General features: G+C 46.0%; 5 protein-coding genes across 5 annotated transcripts, besides 3 other annotated features; 3 read left to right on the plus strand and 2 right to left on the minus strand.

Annotated features, from left to right (window-relative positions):
- Window positions 1-456: part of a mobile genetic element that runs on past the window's edge.
- Window positions 457-558: 102 nt separating this feature from the next.
- NFIA_093780 (uncharacterized protein) lies at window positions 559-870 on the plus strand (the record flags this gene model as incomplete). Its single annotated transcript, XM_001261654.1, has 2 exons — window positions 559-597; window positions 643-870. 2 exons carry the CDS (start codon window positions 559-561, stop codon window positions 868-870), a joined length of 267 nt encoding a protein of 88 aa, XP_001261655.1.
- Window positions 871-4565: 3695 nt separating this feature from the next.
- Window positions 4566-4594: a microsatellite.
- A 662-nt stretch (window positions 4595-5256) lies between these two features.
- Window positions 5257-6726: a mobile genetic element.
- A 628-nt stretch (window positions 6727-7354) lies between these two features.
- Window positions 7355-15122, minus strand: NFIA_093790 (uncharacterized protein; the record flags this gene model as incomplete). Its single annotated transcript, XM_001261655.1, has 10 exons — window positions 7355-8548; window positions 8617-11493; window positions 11553-12827; window positions 12888-13351; window positions 13411-13534; window positions 13591-13813; window positions 13873-14293; window positions 14364-14726; window positions 14782-14998; window positions 15087-15122. 10 exons carry the CDS (start codon window positions 15120-15122, stop codon window positions 7355-7357), a joined length of 7194 nt encoding a protein of 2397 aa, XP_001261656.1.
- A 194-nt stretch (window positions 15123-15316) lies between these two features.
- On the plus strand, window positions 15317-16493 carry NFIA_093800 (uncharacterized protein; the record flags this gene model as incomplete). Its single annotated transcript, XM_001261656.1, has 2 exons — window positions 15317-15660; window positions 15725-16493. 2 exons carry the CDS (start codon window positions 15317-15319, stop codon window positions 16491-16493), a joined length of 1113 nt encoding a protein of 370 aa, XP_001261657.1.
- A 234-nt stretch (window positions 16494-16727) lies between these two features.
- On the plus strand, window positions 16728-17616 carry NFIA_093810 (SDR family NAD(P)-dependent oxidoreductase; the record flags this gene model as incomplete). The annotated part of the gene is made up of 2 exons (XM_001261657.1): window positions 16728-17338; window positions 17415-17616. The coding sequence occupies 2 exons, from the start codon at window positions 16728-16730 to the stop codon at window positions 17614-17616; spliced, it is 813 nt and encodes a 270-aa protein (XP_001261658.1).
- Window positions 17617-18551: 935 nt separating this feature from the next.
- Window positions 18552-20762, minus strand: NFIA_093820 (GMC family oxidoreductase; the record flags this gene model as incomplete). The annotated part of the gene is made up of 7 exons (XM_001261658.1): window positions 18552-18598; window positions 18663-18797; window positions 18856-19441; window positions 19499-19609; window positions 19667-20234; window positions 20295-20347; window positions 20400-20762. 7 exons carry the CDS (start codon window positions 20760-20762, stop codon window positions 18552-18554), a joined length of 1863 nt encoding a protein of 620 aa, XP_001261659.1.
- Between the last annotated feature and the right edge of the window lie 73 nt (window positions 20763-20835).

The raw sequence follows: 20835 nt of genomic DNA on the forward strand, positions 1-20835 counted from the left end.
AAGAGGCCACGAGCCTTCTCTGCTGCAGGCATTAATCCAGAGAATCTAGGGATTATCTGGTGTTTAAATAAGAAGGCATGGATGACAGGAGCAATCTTTAAGGAATGGCTCTCCTGGTTTGATTCAAAGATGAAAGGTCGGAAAGTTGCTCTTCTAATGGATAATTTCTCTGCACATGAAGCTGCAGTTGAAGATATCCAAGTCCAACTTCAAAATATGATTATCATATGGCTTCCTGCCAATTCAACCTCTCGATATCAACCTCTTGATCAAGGGATTATCCGCACATGGAAAGCATACTGGAAACGGCAGTGGATTCTCTATATGATGACTCAATTTGACCATGGTTTGGATCCGGTATCAACAATCACAATTCTCCAAGCTCTTCGATGGATGGTTCCTGCATGGGAGCTTGATCTAAAAGATACCACAATTCAACGATGTTTCCAAAAGGCTCTTCATATTGAGGAGGTAGCAGGGATTGAGGAGTATGAGGTTATCAAGTAGATTGAGCAAGGCATTCAGAAGATGCAGCTTTCAAATCATATCAAAGAGGCAATGGATATCAACCAGTTTATAAGTCCTGCGGATGAGGAGGTAAACGATAATCTCCTAGATCTTGATGAAATGATTCTTGGTCAGTATACCGTGGATCAACAAGATGAGGAGGATGATGATACTATAGAGCCTCTCCCTCAGATTTCACCTGCGGATGCCTTAGAAAGCCTTTATAGGCTACGCCTCTATGAGGAGCAGCAGGTTGATGCAGATAAGGCTCTTATAAAGAGTTTTATGCAATATGAAAGGGTGATTCTGAAGAGAAAGATTGAAAGCCTGCGCCAGGGCGATATCCGACAGTTTTTTGGGTAGAGAATATTTCCAGTTAGTGTTGCTAAAGAATCCAGTATAAGAATATTTCGATATAAGGAAGTAAAAAGGTGCTGCTGAATTAGATGCTTATATCGGGGGTTTACTGTATTTCAAAATTCTGTAGTGCAGCCTGTCACATCCACCTTATGCAGTGGTGTTGGTAACATAAGTAATCAATAAGGCTCATTATAGCAAGGAGTCTTGTTGTTTACATAGATAATAATCAAGAAAACCTGCGTGATTGGTTATATTAAGGATCTCTGTATATCAAGGCTTGTGGTAATAGGATTTATTATACCAGCAATAAAAATTAGGGTTCTTAATACAACATCAAAATATTAACTACCGCTCGACCATAGAAATTTTTGAATTATATGACTGCTTGCCCAATTTGGAAGTGATGTGATTTCGCTGAGCTGTTTCTCCAAGCCATTTCTTCGCTCATTCTTCGCTCAATAATCAGTAAATATTCACTCTAATTTACAGCGTCAAATCAAAGGCATAAATAGGAGCTAGATAGTCATTTATTTAGAAGAATCAGACCTTTATTAATTTTTGATTGGCCATAGAAATTACTAGTGCTATGTAAATTATTATAGTATTATTATTTTTAATAGTTATAAGCCTAGCCTGCCCTTAAGAGATGCATGGATTAATAGCTGCTATTATTCTTCTAAGGCCTACAGATTAGAGAAGCTATCTTAAAGCATTAATAAGATATCTCATTAGAATTAACTTACCTAATTTAGAAGAACTAAAGATATATTAACACCGCTATCAACCCTGAAAGCTAATATAGACTATTATACTAAACTAATTAGATTTACTATAAAGATATCATTCATGCTAGAGAAGCCTAATAATTAGTAGATATAGGACTCCTATATAATTAGCCTAGCTTAAACCCATAGAGTGCTTAATATACTCCAGGGAGAGAGACCTTACCCTATTCTACTAATTTAACTAATCTATCTAATAATTCTAGCTAATTAGCAGGCTAGATCAGCCCCTATAGAACCCTAGCTAGCCTCAGAGAGGCCCTAAATAACTAAAGTAAGCTAATTAGATAGCTTATTAGCTACTATAGCCACCCTAAAGGCTCTAGCAAAGCCTACTAAAACTAAATTAGTAATATATACTAAAGAATTAGTGATCTATAAGAAAGATAGAGAGTAATATTAACTAGATTATTAAGGTCTTATAACTATCTAGACTACTATAGAGTAAATAATAGTTAGAGAGCATCTCTAGTAGCTAATAAGCTAATTAGATAATAAGGTTAAATAATATTAAAAGCTTAAGGCTAATCTAAAGCCTTTAATTAAAATAAGAATAAACTAAATTAAGGAGAAATATTAGAAGCTTATTACTAAGTTAGCTAATTAGAATATATTAAGCTAGCTAAGTAAATAAGAGAAGGTATTAAGTATATATACTAAGCTAAATATAATATAATATACTAGCTATATAGGCACCAGGACCTTCCTTATAGTATTAAAGAAGATTAAATCTTAATATACTAGTATTTAATTAGATTATTTACTAGAGGATAGCAAGCTAAGTATCTTTAATAAGATCTCCTATTATTAAAAATACTAGGAAAGCCTTAGTTAGGAAGAATAAAAAAATATCTTTACTATATTTAAGGGATAATCCCCTAATTATCACGTTCGCTCAGGCAAAATCAACAGATATGGTAGCATTCGGAAGAAATACTAAGTCTAGAGAAGAGGAAGAAAAAGTATGTACACAGAGTAGAAAGATATCGCGGAGCGATAGTGCAAACAGGTCAAACATCCAGAAGTGGCAAGCGGTCAGCTGAGGCAGAAAGCTCAGAGGTAAGCAAGGTGATGAAGGATGCTTATGAGAGATGGTGACAGGCCATCACACTAATTAATTAAATTCTAACTTAGCTAATTAGAATTATAAATCCAAGTAGCTTAAGTAAGATAACTACCCTTATAGAGAGAAGCATCTTTTTAATAAGTATCTATATATGATTAAATTATTAAGGCTAAAGGAATGGAAGCTAAATCTAGCTATTATAAAATAATTTAAGAAGATTAAGCAGAACCTAAAAGTAAAGTATATAATAGATAAAGTAATTAAGTAAGCTAATTAGAATTAAAATTAGAAGTAGGAAGTATCTTATATAGTAATAAGTATTATTAGAATTAATTTAGCAGTATTCTTAATAAAAAGGAACTTATATAAGCTATAAGATAGCTAGATTATTAATTTAGGAGTAGATATTAATATCTATAATAAGTAAACTTAATTTCTTACTTATAAGCTAGTAGAGGAAGAGTACATATATTTTAGTATAATAGAAGTAAAAATCTATAGATATAGAAAGGTTAAACTATAAGTAACTAGAATAAATTAGAAGTTATATATCTTAGAAGTTAATTAAGTAGCTTATATACCTAATTACCATATAAATCTGCTCTTAACCTTTCAGATGAAAAAGTATGGATATTATTATAATTAATACCTTAATATTATTAAGGATTAGAATAGAAAACTAATCTGCTATATAGAATTAAGATATAATATAGAGGTCATAGAATATAACCTAATATTAAATATCTTTGCTATGAACTAATACTTAGAGAGGCCCTATAAATTAGTTATAACTAGTAAATAATGGCATTAATAGCTTGCATACCTGGGAGATGAGGCTATATAGAACCTAGAAGAGGCCTTAATAGATGCTAAAGTATTAAGCTATAAGAGATTAATTTATAAAATATATAGGCTAGTAAAGGCTGCTAAGTAGATATCTTAGACCCCTAGAGAGAGGTCTATAGAGCTGTTTAAAAGTATTTATTTTAATTTAATTCCACTATCTATTACCTATAATAGAGATTATTAGGTGATGTATTTTATTTATAAATTAACTAGATAGCATATAATCTATATATATCTAGATAAAGATTAGCTTAATAGCTTAATAAAGTAATTTATTAAATAAGTTAAAATATAATTTAGCATTAAGTTAAAGAGGATATTCTTAGACCATAAGCTAATACTTAGAAATAAATATATATGTACTATGAAATCTAAGGGCACTAAGATCTATTATTTAACTTAATATATTAATAAGTAGAAGGGGCTGATTAAATATTCTAGCAGGATAATTATTAAAATAGCCTATAGTATATAAATTAGTGCATAATTACTAGAGAAGCTATAGCTATCTATATTATATACTACTATTTATCTATAGAATTAACACCCATACAGAGAGGCAGTGGAGGAGAATAGTTAAATAAAATAGATATAGATCATACTATATAAGAAGCTCTATAGCAAGAAGCTATTATTAGTGAATCTATGCATCTATAGATGTAGAATATATATTAGACACCATAAGATTCTAAGATTAAAGAAGCTAGATCTATATGCCTAGGTAGCTATCTAGTTAGCTACACAGCATCTAATATATAAAAGATATAGAATCTAGTAACTAGAATAATCACTAATAAGAGAGATATAATATTTAATAAAGATATCTTATTTAATCTAGATTAGCTGTTCTACACTGAAGTAATTAAAATATTAGATCTGCCTGAATTACCTATTAAAATTAATAAGCTACTAGATATTAATAATTTACCTAGCTTAGTAGGAAGTACAGATGATAAGTTAGATAAGGTTAAAGCTTAGGGGGTGAATATAGTAATTAATAAAGCAAGTAAGGCCATAAGTAAGGCTATAAGTAATAGTACTATATCTAAAGAGGCAGGCAGTAAGGCCACAGCAGAAACCCTAGAATATTAACTTATACCTCTAACCCCTAAGGCTATGCCTATCCAGAATAATCATCCTTTAATTAAGCAAGATATTAATACTACACCACACCTAGTATAGATAAACACTTAGCATAGAATCCCTAGAGACTAGATTAATAGCCCACAGAGAGATGAGCCTATTTAACTAGATTTAATGACCCTAAGATCACTAATAAGAATCAATGATTTACTAGAGCTAGAGACACCTATAAGGCTTATAGATACACTGCCTAAGTCCCTAGATTAATTATAACTAGAAGATTTACCTTTAAAATAGCTATTTAAGGAGGTTAATTAATTAAGGATTAAGCTAAATAATTAAGATAAGCTAGATAATACTAATAATATCCTATAGAGGCTAAAACATAGTATAAATACTAATCTTTCACTAGATAATATTATTAAAGGAAAATAAGAATATTAAATTCTAAAGGCCTATAATTTTACTACTACTTAGATAAATAGCTTGCAATAATTTCACTTAGTATTTATATTATTTAGAATAGGCCTAAAAGATAAGGCATTAAAGAAGTAACTTTATTAAGATAAAATACTACCTATACCTAATAGCTAGAAGAAGATGCAGAAGTACTTATTAAAAGAACTCTTTAAAGCAGCTATATAGTTAGAATATAATATATTATTAGCTTAAGGAACTTTTCAGAAGGTTAGAATACCTAGAGATAAGCAGATTATTCTACTATAATAGGTTTTTATATATAAATTTAATTAAGAAGGCTATTTAATTAAGGCTAAGGCATAAATCTATATATAAGGAGATATATAATAGATAATATATAATAATACTATAGCTGCTACTCTTACTGCATAAATATTCTAAATATTAATAGTTATTATACTAGTATTTAATCTTAATATATAATAAATTAATACTATTAATACCTTTATTAATAGTAAACTAAATAAGGAGGTCTATACTAGAATAGTTAAAGAATTCTCTAAATATAGCTATATTTACCTATTAAAGTAAGCTCTCTATAGCCTATATAGGGTACTGCACCTCTAGTAGAGAGATATTTCAAAAGTACTTAAAGAGATAGGTTTATAAAGAATTAATACTAACTTATATCTTTATATAGATGATAAAATCATCATCTTAGTATTTATAGATAATATACTATTCCTTTATTATTATAAAAGTAAGAAGCATGCTAATAATCTAATTTAGAAACTATAAGAATAATATAAATTCTATAATCTAGGTAAGGGAGAGAGCTTCCTAAATATTAAGATTACTAGAGATTAAATAAAATAGAAGCTATAGCTTAGCTAATAGGTATATATTAAGAAGATTATTATAAGATATTATTTAGATTTAACTAATTAGAAGGTGTAAATACCTATAATAATAGATTGGCTATACTCTTATAATAAAAAGGCTATAGCTAGTAAGATATACTATTATTAATCTAAAATTAGATTAATTCTCTATACTGTAGTAATCACTTACTTAGATATTACTAAGATAATATCTAATCTATTAAGATATCTACTAAATCCTAGACCTACCTATTTTAATATAGCTAATTAAATTATTCTATATCTTACTTTAATAAAGGACTATATATTAGAATATAAAAGTAATTTAATAAGGAATATCTTTATTATTACTAGTAATACTACCTATAGAGATTATTTAGATTATAGTAGTAGTAAGAGATATCTTATAAAGCTATTTAGTACTACTATTAACTAGTAAGCAGGGAAATAATAAATTATTACTACTTTTACTACTAAGGCTGAATTACTTACCATTTTAGAGGCTATAAAGAATATCTATTAGTGGAAATAACTATTCCTAGATATTAGATTTAATCTAGAACATAAGATATCTATTCTATATAATAATTATTAGATAATAAGGCTTCTACATAGTAAAAAGCCTATAATTTATATAAAGCTACACTATATTAATATATATTAATACTAGCTTTAGTAAGAGGTCTAATCAGGCTATATATTAATTAATTAGATTAAAACTAATTATATGCTAGCAGACAGCCTAATAAAGATATTACTAAAGATTAAGTATAATAACTTTTATAGAGTAGTTAGGCTTATCAGCTAATCAGAAGGCAAAGATTAAGCTTCAACCTATCTAATACTATTAATTTAATATAATTACCTATTTTAGGGAGATAGATATAGCTTTAACAGCTATAGAATATATAGCTTCACCTAATTAGCTCAGCTAGGGGGGTATATTAAATTATATAACTACTTACCTAATTTAGAAGTGATGTAATTTCACTAAGCTGTTTCTCTAAGCCATTTCTTCACTTATTCTTTACTTAATAATTAGTAAATATTCACTCTAATTACAGCATTAAATTAAAGGCATAAATAGGAGCTAGATAGTCATTTGTTTAGAAGAATCAGACCTTCATTGATTTTCAATTAGCCATAGAAATTACTAGTGCTATGTAAATTACAGTATTATCATTTTCAACAGAAATCTACTCATTCCTTATTTTCCTCATGTAATTTTTGTATCAGATAAATAATGATACTTTTAATCATTATTTGTACTGATCTTAATCCAATCAAGGTCAAATACTAGGTAACCTAGGCTGGCTTCCTGTCCACTCAACCATGTTCAACCCAGACTATCTACATCATATACTCCCTGAGTAAAGTGATATATGTCCATACGACTATCCGCAGGCTAATCAGTTGCCGGAAATGACGCCCAGATGCATGGCCACCACCTCAGCCAATCCTTTGAACGTCAGCGAGGGCGACAGCAAGTTTTGGAAAGAGAACTCAAGTCCAAATTCCTTAAATAGCCAGTTCCTCATCTCTGCACCAATCATACTGTCAAGGCCATAGCTAGCGATGGAGGGTCCATTTAGGTCAAAGTCCTCAGCCGAAATCAGCAAGATACTGCTGACACGTCGGGCGATGTATTGAGCAATCATGGTCAGAATATCGTCGCGCTCTGCAGACCCTACACTCGCAAGGGGACTCTGGAGCCCTCCTGACCGGGAAGAGGTCGAGGATGCAGTCTGGCCGATGCGCTCCACCTCAGCTCGAAGGTGGACGAAGCGGGCGTCCTGGTACCAGTAGGCGTCAACCGTCTGGTCCGAGTGCACTGCCTTGGCCAATTCCGCTGGTTCAAGACCCAGGATGATCTGCGTGTCTCCAACCTCTTCCAAAGACGTCACCGGAGACACTGCGCGGGACATGGCGACTTCGAAGCCGCGAAGCATCTCCTGCTCGTCAATCCCGTACATACCCTTGCGGAGCAAGGAGGTCTCGATGGCTGCATTTTCGGCCACAACCCCCACGTCCAACACCATGGGAAGCACCAGGGACACACCCGGCCGGTGGTTCAGCCGATGCTGCCAAGCCAAGGTATCCAGGAAACTGTTGGCCGCGCTGTAGTTGCTCTGACCGGGATTGCCCAGCGTCGCCGAGATGGAGCTGGTCATGACAAAGAAGTCGAGATCGACGCCCTGCAGCGCCTTGGTGAGGCTCACGGCGCCCAGGACCTTGGGATCCACAGCCGTCTGGAATCTGCGGCAATTCATCTGCTCAAATACTCCGTCCCGCAGGACCATCGCGGCATGGACGACGCCCCGGATGGGACGCTGGGCCTTGACCTCCTGAACGACGCGGACCATGTCGGACTCGGACGCGGCGTCCGCACGGAATACCCTGACAGAGGCACCAGCAGAAGTGAGAAGATTGACTACATGGGCCGCCTCTGGTTTATCGGTACCAGTACGCGAAACAAAGGCAAAGTGTCTCGCACCACGTTCCATCATGAAGCGGGTTAGACTGCGGCCCAGACCACCGAGGCACCCGACGAGGAGGTAGCTGGCATCAGGGGAAAAAGTCAAGCGTAAAGGCTGGGGAGCGACCTATACGAGATTCGATCGTCAACAGTCGGATTCGGTATGGACGGATAAATCTATCAACGCAAACCTACCCGTACAAGGCTGTCATTGTAGCCGTATGTGACGACACCGACTTTAGATGCAGGGACTGCGTGGAGAAGGTTGTTGGACTGACCGAATTCGCTGATATCGTGCACAGATGCGATGTCGTTTGTCAACTCTGGGTATTTCTGGACGAGATCTAGCGCCCGTTGGAGAGCCCCAGATGCCGCCGCGGTATGCAGTGTCTTGACGCTGGTTGGCATAAACGACGCACCACGAGAGAAGGGTAACGGGTCTGGTGCAGAATCCAGCAATGCTTCGTTCAAGACAAAGACGCTGCGAGCGGGAAGCTGCCTCCACACTTCTTGACTCAGGGGAGAAAAGTCGTGAGCGAGGATGACCCATCTGCGGTCCTTTTCACGCAGGTGTGTACGGATATTGTCGACAAGGAGGACACTGCCGTTATCAATGTTGAATTTGCTGATGTATTCCTGTTGCTCTTCTGGAGACCGGGCGAGGAGGCTAACGTCCCACTGCATTGCCTTGCCTAACCGAACCAGTGCATGTAATGTGGGTGCTGGACCAGGCAGTGCGAGAATCTGGTCACTGCTGCTGACACTCGTTGTGATGACGCACATGTTAACCACCTTGGAAAGCGCTGCTATACCCGCCAGGATCGTCGTCATGTCGCTGTTGGTGGAGGTATCCCAGCGGATGTAACAAGCAGTCCGAACGACAGTGGTCAATGATTCGGTCGCCCAGCCAATAACATGGTCGTCAGCCGCAACATCGGCACGAACCGAGGAGCCACGACGGAGCACACGACCGGAAACCACTACTGGGCTATTGGGAGTGGTCTGGAGCTCAGATGCAAGGACCTGGATCTCTATCTCGTCCGTCCCGAGGGCGGATGATGATTCCGGCTCGTCGTACGCCAAGGTGAGCTGCCCGTCTACAATGGAGGATTTGAGGCGAACGCCGTCCGGCAGTTGCTTGACCTCAGAAACGTGAGAGGCGAGGGAAGCAGGGGGTGCCCATTCTGTGTTCAGTTGGTGGTTGGGAACCACGCGAGCAATATTCATCATCCCTTTGTGCAGCCAGAACTCGGTATCCTTGCCCGAATCCTTAGTCGGGGCGTCCCGCAACGCACTCATAAGGGCCTCTACCACAACTGCTGGCTGTTCCTCCTGGTCGACATCCAACTGCACAATCCTTGCTGAGGCCTGCTCGGACCGGATGACACGCAAGAAGCCCTGGACCATGCCCCCGAAGACGCAAGCACCTTGTCGGACGCCTCGGGTCAACCAGACCATGGGTAGATTGCCCCGGATCAGGGACTTGAGAGCTTCAAAGGATTGGTCACTCAGACGGCTGAGCAGGGTACCGTGGCGGTCATCGATAATAACGACTTCATTCTCTTGGTTCCCTGGAAGAGTGAACCGGTCCACGGTCGTGCTCTTGACAGTATGTCCCTTGTCTGACAAATGGGCGATGAGATACCCATCCTCGCTCTGACTGGATTCATGAACGATAATAACATCCAGTTGCTCATTCTGAATAGCGTCGACCAACCTGACGCTTCCTCGGGCGAGGAGCTGGACAAGACGTGCTCCCTCTTGTGGATCCCCAACTGGAACCTCGAGCACCGGATACAGAGCATTCTCATCCTTGACGCCATTCCCAACGGAGAAATTCTTGTCAGGTCCCAACTGAATCAGCCATTGGCCTTCCTTCATCAGCCCCAGGATTACTTCACGGGCCCCCGACACACTTCCATCGACCACCACCAAGTCTGGGGGACCGGGAAATGCGGCATTCGAGCTCTGAGAGTCCTCGAGCTCACTCATCTGGACGGCACGAACGCTACAGGATTTGGGGAGGATAGCTGATACCGCATCCATCACGTCAGGAGTATGCTGGCCGCAGAGCAGAACTGCCCCGAGTGGATGCCGATGATGGATCATTTGGACCATTGACACGAGGACTTGCGCCTCGGGTGTTCCCTTTGGCCACAGTGTGGGATATGACGTTTCCCGCAGCCGAAGAACGTCAGGCTTCCAGGAAACGGTCGCGAATGGAGCTGGCTCGATCGCGTTGCTCGCCGCATCCGCCGGGACTGCCGCCTCGTAAGCCACACAACGCAGGCTCTTCACATCGACCAACACGCGGCCGCTTGGCCCTCTCAGTTGCGTGTGCGTGTTAAAGTGGCGGCCCTCACAGCTTTCGGTCCAGGCTACTGCCGTGCCCACGGATCCTTCTTCCTCGTCGCTCGGGAAGCGCAGCGTCACTTCCTCCAGACGGATGGGTACCACACCCCAGGGCATCTCCTTGTGTTTGCCGCGATGGATGGAGATAATGATGAGCTGAAGGCAAGCGTCGATAGTGGCGGGATGGATCACGTACCGCGACTCATCCTGAACGACGTCAGAGTGGTCCCGCACCCGCACCTCGGCCTCGGCCTGCTGGTATCGGCGATCGGTGCGAACCTGCCCCAACTGTTGGAAAGTTGGGCCGTAGTAGAATCCTACGCGGCGGAAGGCTTCATACCAGCGCTTGCCCGGGACGCGCTGCGTGAGTTGGGATGGATCCACAGGGTGTTCATACGGATCCTTGTCACAATCTTCGGGGCTGGCGGATATCTTGCCACGGCAGTGAGAAACCCACTTCCCCTCAGAGAGTGACTCGACGGAAAAGGCATACCAGGGAGTGCTGTTGCCTGCAGTCGGCTGCTGGTGCGAGACTGCATCTAAGCGCAGGACAATCTCAACCCCCGCTTCAGTCTCCGGGACCACGAGCGCGGTGCTGATATCGATGTCACGCAGGAAAACCTGTCCGACCTGCCATTGTTCTGTCTCGGCCACCTGGCGCAGAGCTTCAATTGCCAGCGACATATGGCCGGCTGCCGGGAAGATGGAGGCACCACCCAGCTGGCACAATCACGTCAGTCACGAAGTCATCATAATCGCTACAAGAATGGGGAGCTTACCGCATGGTCCTTGAGCCACGGCAGATCCCGATGACGCAGGACATTACGCCACAGCCGCGACTGCGTCGACAGCCCGGTGATCTGCCGGCCCAACAGATCATGACGAGGCTGGATGAGACTGCGTTGTTCTGCACTCGCTCGGGGTTCTGCCCAGTAGCGTTTCTCGTAGTTCCACTGGTACGGCGGCAGATCCACGAGGAGACGGTGTGACTTGGGCTTCCGAAACCTGAGGTCTGTCTTGCTCTCCTCGACTGCATTCACAGCCTCCAAATCCACCGGATAGTTGGCGACGAACAGGGCGCCTGCCACCGACAGCAGTTGATCAGCGTCATCCTTGCTGCGCACCAGCGAGGGAATATATCGTAGTTGTTCGAATTTATTGGAGAGACAGATCTGCTTAAAGGGACCAGCCAGAGCCGAGTGCGGGCCAACTTCAACGAGGCATTTGACCTGCTGGAAGGCAGGGTCGGTTCCCAGGATGCGGACCGCGGTGTCGAATAGGACGCGTGAGCGCAGGTTATCGCTCCAGTATGAGGGAGGAAGCGAGTCCATTGCCATGTCCACCGGCTGGCCCGTCACCGAAGAGATCATAGCTGATCGGGGACGGCGCCAGCGTAGATCCTGCTTGTTGAGGGTGGCAAGAGCGCGTGCCAACAGGTTATCATACGCAGCACCGACGGCCGCCATATGAGGTGAGTGGTAGGCTCGTCCTGTCTTGAGCTCGCGCGCAAACACCTTGGCGTTGTCGAACTTTTCCTTGATCTCGTGGACGTACTGGGGAATTCCACTCAGGGTGACACTGCTGGGGGAGTTCTCGCAAGCGACGCACAGCTGTTCCGATGCATAAGGAGCCAGATACTCACCTACGGCGTCCACTCCCAGTCCGACGGCCAGCATCGACCCTTGGCCAGAATGCTCGTGGACGGCACGACCGCGGCAATAGGCAGCGAGCATGGCTTCAGGAGCGGACAGAAGACCCGCAGCATATGCCGCGGCGATCTCCCCGGACGAGTGTCCCACACTGACGGAGGGGGCCACACCCCATTCGGAGAGAAGGTCCACAAGCGCAATCTGGACAGCTGTGCAGAGGGGCTGGGCAACTTCGGCCTCGTTGATGGTGCGCGAGACGGACTCGATAGCGCCTTGGAGGAGATCGACTAGACGGAAGGAAGGGGCCGGGTCCAGGCGGGCCAGGATGTGGTCAAGTTTCTGGATCGTTCGAAGGAAGGATGGGAATGTCTTCGCTGCTACCTGTCCCATTCCTGCCCATTGTGCCTATCAGGAGGTGTTAGCAGTTGCACCGACCTTGCTCATCATAGTGGAACAGCTACTTACCCCTTGACCGGTGAAGAGGAAGCCGACTTCGGGACCCACAGGGAGAGCCACACCCGACTGTACTGCAGACTGATCAAACACCGCAGTCCCTTGAGCATCACGAGCGATGGCAAATGCCCTGTGTCCCCATCGCGTCCGGTTCATATTGAGGGTGTATGCCAGGTCCATCATGTAGTAATCCCCAGCCACTTTGCTGATAGCCGTAACATTTCGCGCGAGTGTTGCCTTGTCGTGAGCCGAGAAGCACAGCAGGAATGGTCGATCATAAGAGCGCGTATAAGGAGCATCGCGCTTGGCACGGGCGTGCTGATACCAGGGATAGAGAGACTCGACCGATTCAATAATGACATGACCGTTGGTGCCTCCATAGCCAAAGGAGGAGACACTGGCTCGACGGACGTCGAATTCCTGGGGCCATGGGGTGGTATCGACATTGACCTTGACGTTCCACTCCTTCTCGTGGACTGCGGCATTTCATGTGAGCCAGAGGAAGAGGAAAGAAAGTCGATGAAGGGAAACGTACTGGCTGGATTCAACCGCTGGAAGTGGGCAACACCAGGGATCACACCAGCTTCCGTCATCAGGGCAGCTTTCATGACGGCAAAGATGCCACTAGCGGCCTCGCTGTGGCCAATATTCGGTTTCACCTGTACCCTGGTGTCAGTTCAGACCGTCGTAAATGTCGATAAGAGGAAAACCATACAGCACCCAAGAGGAGCGGCTTCTCTGTTGACCGGGTGTCGTTCATCGCACTGGCAATGGCCCGGACTTCAATGGGATCACCTACAGGGGTTCCCGTTCCATGCAGTTCGGCATAGGCAGTGGCATTCGGGTCTAGTCCGGCCTTCTCGTATGCCATTCGGACGACAGTCTCTTGCCCTTTGCCGCTGGGATGGGTGATGCCCATGCCTTCGACTTTTCCATTTCTGTGGAATGACATAGTTAGATCTCAGATCCCGAGGCCAATCGGAGGACAGATGCGTACGTGTTGACTGCACTTGCTCGAATCACTCCTCGTACGGGATCCCCATCCCGAATTGCATCCCGGAGACGCTTCAGGTACAACGCACCGGCCCCTTCAGCGCGGCCATAACCATCCGCTGACGCATCAAAAGTGTGGCAGGTCGAAGTGGGGGAGAGTATTCCAAGTTTGGCCGTGTTCATGTGCTGGTCTACGGTGATGATTAGATTGACTCCACCGACCAGGGCAGCATCGCAGTCGCGCGCGCGAAGGGCGTTGCAGGCGTTATGGATGGCATAGATGGACGACGAGCAGGCGGTGTTGATGGTGAAGCTAGGGCCTTTGAGGTTGAAGATGTTGCCGACCCTGTTGCTGATGATGCCAGGGTCGACTCCCGTGGCTGCGTAGTTGTGGCGGAAGTCCGGGTCGCGGATTGACATTTGTTCTATCAAGGTATCAATATGTTGAAGACAAGGGACGAGTACATGAAAGGAGGAAGATATGGATAGACGCACGGTAATCCGACGTGAATGATCCGACAAAAACAGCAGTGTTGGAGCCTGCCACCGACTCCAGTGGGAGTCCGGCATTTTCCAGACATTCGTAGGCGACCTCGAGGATCTTCCGTTGCTGCGGATCCAGCCATTGGGCCTCGATGGGGGTCATGTTGAACGCTGTGGGATCAAAGTCCTCCGGACGGCCATCCAGGAAGTATCCGCCGGGCACATTGAAGGACCCGGGACGCTCCAAGTTGGAATGGTAATAGGCATCGATATTGAAACGGGATTCGGGAACTCGCGAGGTCTGGCCGGATTGCTTTTTGACGAGCATCTCCCAAAACGAGGAGGGAGAGTCGACCCCTCCTGGTAAACGGCATGCTGATACTGGTCAGACTGCGCAGACAACGGAGGATCAAGTCTTAACGGGACTCACCCATGCCACAGATGGCGATTGGCTCCAGCATGGGATCATCTCCTGGTGGGCTATACGTGCGGTGAGGCATTGTGGAAGGAGATTTGGCAGTCAAGAACAGTGAGAGTGACTGAGTTGAAGTGATAGTGGAACGATGCTCCTTCACAAAGGCGTTGTTGGCGGCGATGGTGTCGAGATACGACGTAGAAGGGCTGATATAAGGCAATCCATTAGGATCCTTTCGGACTTCAGTACGCGTCGGTGGCTGCAACAAAGAGAAAGCCCCGAGACAGTTCGAGATCGGCTGCAAGGAACATCTCCCTAACCTGCTTATCCCTTGCAAAGCAGCCTTCGGGCCACATTGGCCGAGGGTTTTGACCGCAAGTGAGACTTCTCGCTTGATGCAACGGTCATCACGGCCCGTTGAGCCCACCAATTGCACTGGCAGTCGTGGGCTAGGTACCGTCAATAGAAGAGAGACGGAGAGCCGTCATCGACAGTCGCATCTTCCCGGCAGAGAACGTGTGCAACATCCAAAGCACCAAACGGTCAAGCGATGGATCTTCCACTTCTTCGATTCTACTTCCACGGTCTTGCTCTCGCGGCCACTCTTCTCCTCTGGGGTCTTAGTGCCTGGAATGGTACTGTCAAGGCCCTCATTCTCGCTGTGTATCATGCCAAGTTGGCCGACGGAACTCCACTACAGACGAGGTACACGGGAATTCAGCTAATAGACATACCCATTGCCCTTCTCGTGGCTTTTTTCTTCTACGGCACCAACGGCTCGGTCCCCGGATATCAGCTCTTCTTGCTTGATGCCTACTCCACGTTGCAATCCGCGTTTATCTGGCTGTATGTGGAAAGCTTCCGTCAGTCCGAGAAACCCAGATGGATCGCTCAGTGAGTGTCTCTATCAGCCATTTCTAGGCGACTGTGGGGAACCGCACTAACGACCCCATGCCAGGCCTGTTGTCTTCGGTCTGCTCTGGCAGGGATTTGGTGCCGCCATTTCCTTGCCACTGTATTATGCACTGCATCTGTCGTGGCTCCTGACAGCACCACAGGCCGCCACGAGCGCTGTCGACCCGCGAGGCGCCAGAGTCATCCCCGTTGGGTTTCTGCTCGGGGCCTTCTTCCCCGCTGTCATTGGAATGCTGCCGACCTGGACAGGCGTCGCGGCTCGGTCGGCCACTGACCACCAGCGCATCCTTGCGGCGTGGCAACCAGACCCGCTCTGGGTCTCATGGGTTCAATTGGCGCTGGTGTTCGGGCTCAGCCGTTTTCGGCGGACCGAAGCGAGGGGTCCTTCCCCACAGGACCGTACGTCTTGGTGGATACGGGGTGCATACCTGCTCGCGGCGGCGTCGTCAGTCTCTGGACATCTTTACACCATGGCCACGGCGTTATCCGATCGCCAGCTCAGCCTGTGGCACATGTACGTCCCCTCCGGTTGGTATGGACCATCTGGCGTCTCGGGCGAAATCCTGATCCGAGGGCCCTGGCTGTTTCTGCAGTGGGACCTGATCATCATCAGTCTGTCAAGTATCTCCTGGGTTCTTGTCATTCTCCACCAGGCATTCGGCAAGGATTGTGGGCTTTGGACGATCAAGGTGGGCCTCATATTGGCGCTGGGGAGCGTGCTGATCGGGCCGGGGGGCACAGTCTCACTGGCGCTCGCCATAAGAGAGGCGCGGCTGGAACATTTGAGAAAGATGCATGCTCATTGGTCATAGTTTTCTCCGTTCGGGGGTACGAACATATTCCTTAGTAGCAGGTAGTTCCAAGAAGAATGCTAAGTGGCGAATCCCATCAACACTTCACCCTCTGGTGCCGATTCGGGCCGAGCCCCGAAAGGTAGTGACAAACATAGATTAGCATAGATTCTATTTATACATGAACGTCCATATACCATAATCTTCTCGCCAATAGCTTGGGACGGCTCACAATTAACTTTTGCTGCGTGTATGATGTCGAGTCTTACCGCAAAAGTCATCGCCATCACCGGTGCTGCCTCAGGCATCGGCCTGGCAACTGCCAGACTTCTCGCACAACAGGGGGCCTTCCTCTCGCTGGCTGACATTAATGAGTCCCGGCTCCGAGAAGCTGCAGATGAACTTCGCCAACTCTATCCCAGTGAGGTGCTGAGCACTGTGGACCCCGTTCTTACGACCGTCCTAGATGTCCGATCCCCGCAGGCCTGCAACGACTGGATTCAGAGGACCGTCATCCACTTCAACCAACCTCTATCCGGAGCTGCAAATCTCGCCGGCGTCTTTGGCAAGAGTATTGGGCAGGGGGTCGGGGCGATACGGAACATGACAGATTCGGAAGCGGACTTTGTGCTCGACGTCAACTGTCGGGGAACGTTCAACTGTCTGCGAGCGGAGTTGGGGCATATGAAGTCCGGCGCCAGAGGGCGCCATGGAGGCAGTATTGTCAACGCGGCGAGTATAGCGGGAATTATGGGAGTCGAACACAATGGCCCTTATGTGGCGAGTAAACATGCGGTGGTGGGATGGACACGGACGGCGGCCAAGGAGGAGGGGAAGAGGGCCATCCGCGTCAATGCCATTGCTCCGTAAGTCGATGTCTTTATATTCTAGAGCGAATAAATACGCCTTCCAACAGAACACTGATCGTGAAAACCCCTTCAGTGGAATCATTGCCACGCCGATGATCAGTCAGATTGAAGCAGCGGCCGGAACGACAGAGCTGTTTGGAGCAGGAGATCCGGGAGCATTGGCCCGCAAAGGCGACGCTGAAGAGGTAGCTGCAGTTGTTGTGTTTCTGCTCAGTGACCAGAGTAGTTTCGTCAATGGTGTGGTGCTTCCAGTGGACGGGGGTTGGATGTGTTGATTTCAATGTAGTTATAAGGGTGATTTCAACTGTTTTCTCCACCCTTCTCTGTCCTGTATATTCACTCTGATTATGTTCCACTACCGCGAGATTCTGATTTCACGCTGGAGTAGGAGCCGGTCGTCTCAGTGCCCTGCTAGCAATGCTCCCGTCAGTATCCATTACATATACACACTGCAAGCGCTACCAATCGACCTGTAGTATATTTCCAACCCTAAAGGTATTCTGTTATCAAAGTACCTAGATGCGACATCTCTGCTATACTTTATGTGCTTTTGAACTAAATGAAGGATACAAACTATGCGCCACCTGGTTCTGCGAAGCTTGTCTTATTTCATCCCTTTTACCTTCCTGTTTTGGCGCTGAATCTGATTAGTCAAAGAATCAAGGCTTTCTGATCCTCTGATTGGCCCACTCCCAGATTCTGATCGGCTAATAGTTACTGTTATCACATGCTCTCATAATTTGCAATGCTACGTAGACCATTATATGCGGGCCTAGGGGTTCTGCCCCCCAGATTATCTATTAATATTATTACTCTCTTAATTACTATAATTCATAGTATTCTAGAGTTGAATATACAGTAAAAGGGGCGTGTCTAGAGGGCCTACACCCCCCAGGTAAATATTGATACCCTTCTAACTTTCCTTGGGCCCTCTCCCTTAAGCAGTCCTAGATATTTACCACCCATACCTGACTAGGGCACTAGGCCACCTAGCATCTACAAATAATCAATATTTAAAGACTTTAGCCGAATATCTGCTGCTTGCTCCGCACGCCTTGTGTGGCTGCAGACCGGCAACACCTGGTATTCAAACTCCAAATAGCACTCACTAAGTCACTATATAAACCAAACCAGTACAGTCTACAAATACCCTTCTCTATTACACTGGCCCAGATACAATGCCCCTTGACCTTATGAATGTTCTATCATATCATTGACCATCGAGGATGGACTCGGCAATCTTCTCCGCGAACATGTCTGGCATCGGTCTCGTTAGTCACCACGTCTTCAGAGTTTGGCCTAGTGAATTGGAAATACATACAGACAGTGGCCATGGGAAATCCTGGAGGCACAAACGGGAAAGCACTGGCGTCGACGACACGCAGGCCGGTCACCCCACGCACACGGGCCCGCGAGTCGACGACTGCGGTGGTATCGTTGGAAGCCCCCATCTTGCCTGTACAAAAGTGAATTAGGGGATCTGCACCACTTGGATGGGTGTATAGACCACTCACATGACGAAGTAGCGTGGTAGATCAGACTCATATTGTTTTTGAGCCACTCGAGAATCTCCGAGCGAGTCGTCACATTGGGCCCGGGCAGATATTCTTCCTCGACAATCGTACTGTTGAAAGCAATCTCTCGAATCCGCTGAAGAGCGGCAATGGCCTGTTCCTGATCACCCTCGTCAAGAAGCCAGTTGGGGCTGATGATCGGAGGATCAGCAATATCCGAGCTCTGGATGGTCAGATTGCCCCGAGCAGAGGTGGTGAGCAGGGCCGAGCCAATGGTGAGGTAGTTGTCATCGGGGCCCAGGTCGGACGGGTATGAGCCATATTCCAAGGAGAGATAGTTGACCTCGGGCCAATCTCGGGGAAAGGTGTTGAGGAAATCCCGGGTGGACTGGCTGAATTCTTGACGATAGGACTCGGGGAATTTCTCAAATGCCAGAGCTTGGCCTCCTCCAATGCTGGAGAGCAGACCCGTTTGGTTGTACAGATATTCTTCCACTCGGGCCGCAGAGAACTCGGTATTACCTGCAGCCACTTGAGTACCAGTGGTCACATTGACCTTGTACGACAGGGCCATCCAGGGTTGATCCTAGAGCATGCCCATATGATTAGCGCTGGTCTATCGTCACCAAGGACAAATCCCTACCCTCGCTCCCTGACCCACTCCGGGCAAGTCCACCACTACGGGGATGTTGTACTTCTGGAGAGTCTCTGATGGGCCGATGCCAGACAGCAGTAGAATCTGTGGAGAGTGCCACTACGCACAGGTAAGCATTAGGAGAAACAGAACAATGTTACCGAAGAGATGACTTACGGTACCGGCGGAGACAATGACCTCCTTGTTGGCATTGAGATGATACTTGAAATTGGCCATCAACGAGTTTGTCTGCACTTCGACGCCCGTGGCGCGCTTGTTCCCATCAAACAGAATCCGAGAACCCATCGTTTGTGGGTACAGTTTGATATTCGAGTTCTGTGCCGCAAGCTGCAGAAACGAGGTTTCCGAGCTGCTGCGAGTCGCTTCCTTGGGGTCAATGGCGGCCGTGATAGTAGCATAACCAATCAGCCGCCCACTGTTCAGTCCTGGGATCCGCTCGAATCCGAGCTTGTCGAGTGATTCTTCCAGGTACGGGCCGTATGGGCCGAGATAGTTGCCGTACGATACTTGCAGGGGTCCTCCACCGCTCTCAAAGGCCGACGCATCGTAGGATATGTTGAAGGACGGGTCGATCTTGTCATAGTTGGGCCGGGTGAAGTTGCAACTTTTCTTGTACGCAGGGTACACGTTGTCCCAAGACCAGAAATCATCGCCGACGACCTTGGACCATTCATCGAACGTGCCCACGGTGGCTCGCGCATATCCCATGTAGTTCGAGGCTGAGCTGTTTCCTAGTCAATTCATCTTCTGGTGATACAAGGTCTAGGGACCATTCTCTACTGACCTTCCGCCAAAAGTCTGGCCGGCAACATACATGATCTCGCGACCATTGTAACCCTGCATGCCATCAGTATGCCAGGCAACAGCCCCCTTCTGACAGTTGACGTACCCCTTGAGGTGCAGTCTTCAACCCAAAATTGGTGAGGCTTTCGAGAGAGCCCCCCACAAAGTTGGCCAGCGCCGAGTAAAAGTCATAACCGGGAACCTGAGTACGATTCGAGTTGAGGATCTCATAGAACGAACCGGCCTCGACCACTGCCACCGAGTAATTGGCCGGGTCCAGGGCTAGTCGTGCGGCAATTGCATTGCCCGCTGTGCCCCCTCCAACCACAATGTAGTCATAGGTGGCATTCACTCCGGGCTGGCCGAATAAATTGCCGAACAGCTGCGTAACGCCGCTGGGAGAAAGACCCACGCCAATGGTGGCCAGGGTCGTGGGGAGGAAGTACAGAGTGTAGAGAAGAGTGGTCATTATGTCTGGTTGCATATGCAAATCCGCCCGATTCAGGCTCATGCATGAATTAGCGACAGGTACCTGCGTCTAC

The sequence above is a fragment of the Aspergillus fischeri genome, genomic scaffold, assembly GCF_000149645.3.
Source record: "Aspergillus fischeri NRRL 181 1099437636262 genomic scaffold, whole genome shotgun sequence".
In the NCBI taxonomy this organism is placed as follows: domain Eukaryota; kingdom Fungi; phylum Ascomycota; class Eurotiomycetes; order Eurotiales; family Aspergillaceae; genus Aspergillus; species Aspergillus fischeri.